Here is a 4456-nt window from a genome sequence, read left to right as displayed (position 1 = left end):
GACATCGTGATGTAGAGCTGAGTATCATCTGCGTAGTTATGGTAGCTAATCTTATTTCCTGTTATAACCTGAGCCAGTGGGAGCATATATATATTGAAAAGAAGGGGTCCTAGGATTGAACCTTGGGGTACCCCACATGTGACCTTTGACCTTTCTGATGAGAAGTTTCCGATTGAAACAAAGAAATCCCTGTTCTTTATGTATGAAAGTGTATTTATATTCCGACGTTTATAAATACACTTTTTTTTACATGGAGACATATCATCACCCGACTTCTGAGGAGTCTTCAAAGGGCAGAGAACACGTCTGACCTTTGACCTTTTTACATGTTTTTTTTTTTTTACTTTTTTAGATCCATTAGAAACAAACAGATGAGGTATTTTACCAGGCCTGACCAGGCATGCTGGGAGAGGAGCTCTGATTGGCTCCTCTCTTTTCATTTGATTTGTTTTGTCATTTCCTGATGTTTTTTCAGACCAGATTCGGCTTCTGCCCGTCCTGTTGGGAGTTTCTGCAGCACTGATGGTTCTCGTTGCAGCAGATCTTATCGGCACATCTTACCTTCCAGTAACCAGAACGGAAAAGTCCTGACTTCAACAAACCCCAGCTGCTCATGAGTCAGAACTACTCGGCCATGTTTGGTCTTTAACCTGCTGCATTTGTTGAGCTGCAGTGTCAGTCCTGGGCGCAGAGTGTAGGGAGAGGAAACCTTCCTGACACTTGACTGGAAACTTGACCCCTGGAGACAGCGCTGCAGAGAGACCGGCTGGGGGGGGGGTCACATCACCTCAGATGAGTCGCTGTTTTTCCCCAGCATGCATCAGAGAGGGGAATTAGCTCAAATGGTAGAGCGCTCGCTTAGCATGCGAGAGGTAGCGGGATCGATGCCCGCATTCTCCAGGAGAAGTTTTGACTCCGGAGACCTGCAGCCTACATCAGAAGACCTGATGACACCCTAGCGTGGACAGGGTGACGTCAGAGCCTAAACGCAGTCCCACAGGTTGGGTGTCCGACTCTACCACGACGCTCCTCTCAGGAATCTCGCCTGATGCCGCTGTTCAGATTTGGCTCTGGCTCTTCCTGCTGACGATCAGATAAATTCACTTTTAGCACATAAACCTGCGTTTCTTTGGGGCAGACATTCAGCTCATTCAGGACATTACGGCTATGACTTTCAGCTTTTATACTTTTTGAAATATTTAACGTAACTCATAGAATGTGTGTTCAGATCACTAAAAATCCTGCTCTGACGTTTCCCTTTTAGCAACAGTCTCGATAAAGTCCCCTTTCAGCTCCTGTTTCGCTAATTTTAGCACGTAGCTTTCGTTTCGCGGACTTCTGCGCTTAGTTTTCAGCTCATGTTCGGCTAATTTTAGCTTCTGTTGCGCTTGCTTCAACTTTAACGAGTCCTTTTCGGCTTCAGCAGACGTCAGCAGCCATTCAGTGCTCAGCGTTTCACAGAAAATGCTCATTTTTCTGTTTGTTTGAACTGATGTAAGTGTCAGTGTTGTGCCCGTGCTGCTGTAAGCTGTCTGTCTGATCTCTGGGTTTCCCTCTGCAGAGCGTGAAGATGCCGTACGTCCTCTCCTCCCTCCCTATGGAGCCAAACGTGTTTCCCACGAGCGGCGACCCCTTGGGCCCGTACACCGCCGCGCTCCCCGCCGGCGCCAACTCCAGCAGCCCCCGCTGCACCTACGAGGAGAGCTTCAAGAGGATCCTGCTCCCGGCCGTGTACAGCATCGTCTTCCTGCTCGGCGTCCCGCTCAACGCCGCCGTCATAGTGCAAATATGGCGCTCGAAGCGCAGCCTGTCCGTCAACGTCTACATGCTCAACCTGGCCGTGGCGGACCTGCTCTACGTGATGTCACTTCCTCTACCCATCTTCAACTACGCCAGCTCCGACTACTGGCCGTTTGGGCAGTTTGCCTGCAAGCTGGTCAAGTTTCAGTTCTACAGGTAGGGGTGTGTTTGTTTTTTGTTTTTTTTATTTTTGGCAGACATGTTTAAAGTGATGTGACTGAGAACGAGAGTCTTCAGTTCTTACCGTATAGTTTTATACTTTAAGACGGGGCGGAAAAATGTGGCTGTGAGACAATATAAACGTTAAATCTCAAGTTTTCTCTTCTTTATTCTCAATTTATTTCTAATTTTACTGTAGTACCTTAATGCTTCTTCCAGTAGGAGCGAGCCGGTGGGAGATTCAGACAGTTTGAAACGACTCTGTTTCACCAAATCACTGTTTTAAACAATTCAAACATATCACATATCACACATATTATAGCTGTATTAATACAATATTTCATCTTTTATAATAATCATTTATCGTCACTTTAATGTTGGTGCACAGATACACCTGAGGAGAGTGAAAGCAGCCATTTTGTGTCAAAACCTGCACCATCATAGGAAAATTTGCGTTATTGTCGACTACTGCGATAAACCCACGTGTTCCTCGCTTAAATTTTCCTAAATATAGGTTTAGGGCTTTCGATTTATGGCGATACTTTACCGTGTTTGATGCGTTCCAGGGTTGAATCGCTCATTTAATCCCAAATACCGAGCACAGATTTGAAATCTGAATCCGCTGAAACCAGCAGAAGGCCAGCGGGCGGTTTGTAAAAGATGCTTCGATCTTGAACGGATGTTTACACGGGTGGAAGATGTAAGCCAACACTTACCCTAACCCTAACCCTGTTTGACTCGTGAGCTAAGATCAGGGTGAAGCGTGGAAACAGTTCGTTGTTTGTTCTGTCTGAGCGCGAAACGCTTTAACATCTGCTCTCCTGTTTCAGTAACCTGCACGGCAGCATCCTCTTCCTCACCTGCATCAGCGTGCAGCGCTACATCGGCATCTGCTACCCCTTCCACATGCGGCACAACCTGGGCGGCTGCAGGGCGGCGTGGTGCGTCTGCGGCGGCGTGTGGCTGGTGGTCGCCGCCCTCTGCGCGCCCACTTTCCACTTCGTGGCGACGGGGACGCAGCGCAACCGCACGGTGTGCTACGACCTGAGCACGCCGGAGTGCTCGGCGGACTACTACCCCTACGGCATGGCGCTGATTTTCATCGGCTTCCTGCTGCCCTTCCTGGGAGTCATGGTGTGCTACGGCCGGATGGCCCAGGTCCTCTGCCGCCGCGATTCCTCGCAGGAGGCCTCCAGGACGTCGGTGGAGAAGCGGGACAGGGCGGTGAAGATGATCGCCGTCATCACGGTTGTGTTCTGCGTAAGCTTCCTGCCCTTCCACCTGACTAAAGCCATTTACCTGGTGGTGCGCAGCTTGCCGAACGCAGGCTGCGAAACTCGGAACTTCTTTTCGATCCTCTTCAAAAGCATGAGGCCGTTCGCCAGCATGAACAGCATTCTGGACCCCATCCTGTTCTACTTCATTCAACCGAAGCACAGGGAGACCATCAGAAGGTCCATGTACAGCGCCACCACCATCAAAAAGAAGATCGCTCCTACTTGAGCAGAAGGAGCCGGCTGTGCTGTTACAGCGTTACTGGCCCCTCGTTGGGGCCAGGAGGGATGCTTTGGTGTCTTTCAGCAGGTTTCTGTGTTACTTTTATCGTGACCTGCTGACAGCCAGGCTTTTAACTGCTGCCGGGTAAAGAACTCCCTCTGAGATGCAGCCTGAAAGCTGCAATCCTGGGAAAGGAATAATAAACTTCCATCCGTCCGTCCATTTTCTTTACCCCCTTCTCCATTCTGGGTTGCAGGGAGCTGGGACCTGCAAGAGGCGGGGGGGGACACCCTGGACAGGTCGCAAGTCCATCACAGGGACATGTAGAGACAAACAACCATTCACGCTCTCACTCACACCTAGGGACAATTCAAGAGATACCAATGAACCTAACATGCATGTTTTTGGTCTGTGGGGGGAAACCAGAGTACCCACATGAGCACAGGGAGAACATGCAAACTCCACCCAGAAAGGCCCCAGGCCAGGAAGCGATTGTACAACCTTCTCGCTGGGAGGTGACAGCTCTAACCACTACTCCACTGTGCCACCCTCCAATGATAAACTTCACTAGTAAATTATTTATTTTAACAGGTTGTGTCAAACAATAGCATGTGACGTGCCAACAATACAACACGCTTTATTATTCCCTAAGGGGAAACCAGTAGTTGCTAACCCATAAACTCTGGCTTGTTTAGAGGCAGGAAATTTGGCTTTTTTAATTTTCTGCTGATATGACTGATCAGGCTGTCATCATTCATATATCGTCCATTGAGCGAGTGATTACTTGCACTAAATGTGTGTAGAAAATATCTGCTAAAAAGCACTTGCAGCAGTGAGAGGATTTGAATTTCAAAACATGTTTGTTTTGTATTTTTGAACTGTAGTAGCATGTCGTCACCACTAGAGGGGGTACGCACTCAACACTGCACTTCAACACAGCCACTAAATAATGTTTCTGTTTGTCCTGCAGGAATTAGACCTCCTCTTATGCACTGATTTA

General features: G+C 48.6%; 1 protein-coding gene and 1 non-coding gene across 3 annotated transcripts in view; both read left to right on the top strand.

The window, feature by feature from the left end:
• LOC108244635 (P2Y purinoceptor 3) overlaps positions 1–3788 on the top strand; it is a 14817-nt gene extending 11029 nt beyond the window's left edge. For both annotated transcript variants that reach the window (XM_017431000.3, XM_037980756.1), the window contains exons 2-3: positions 1562–1956; positions 2790–3788. In XM_017431000.3, the coding sequence (XP_017286489.1) occupies positions 1571–1956; positions 2790–3462 (1059 nt within the window). In that variant the 5' untranslated portion in view covers positions 1562–1570 and the 3' untranslated portion in view covers positions 3463–3788. The remainder of the gene's footprint in view (positions 1–1561; positions 1957–2789) is intronic.
• On the top strand, positions 828–900 carry trnaa-agc. Its single transcript has one exon. It is a non-coding gene; the product is annotated as a tRNA-Ala (tRNA).
• Positions 3789–4456: the final 668 nt, after the last annotated feature.

This window comes from Kryptolebias marmoratus, linkage group LG2 (genome assembly GCF_001649575.2).
Source record: "Kryptolebias marmoratus isolate JLee-2015 linkage group LG2, ASM164957v2, whole genome shotgun sequence".
Lineage (NCBI taxonomy): Eukaryota > Metazoa > Chordata > Actinopteri > Cyprinodontiformes > Rivulidae > Kryptolebias > Kryptolebias marmoratus.
Note: the sequence above shows the minus strand (reverse complement) of the source record. Positions and strands in the feature narration are given on the sequence as shown.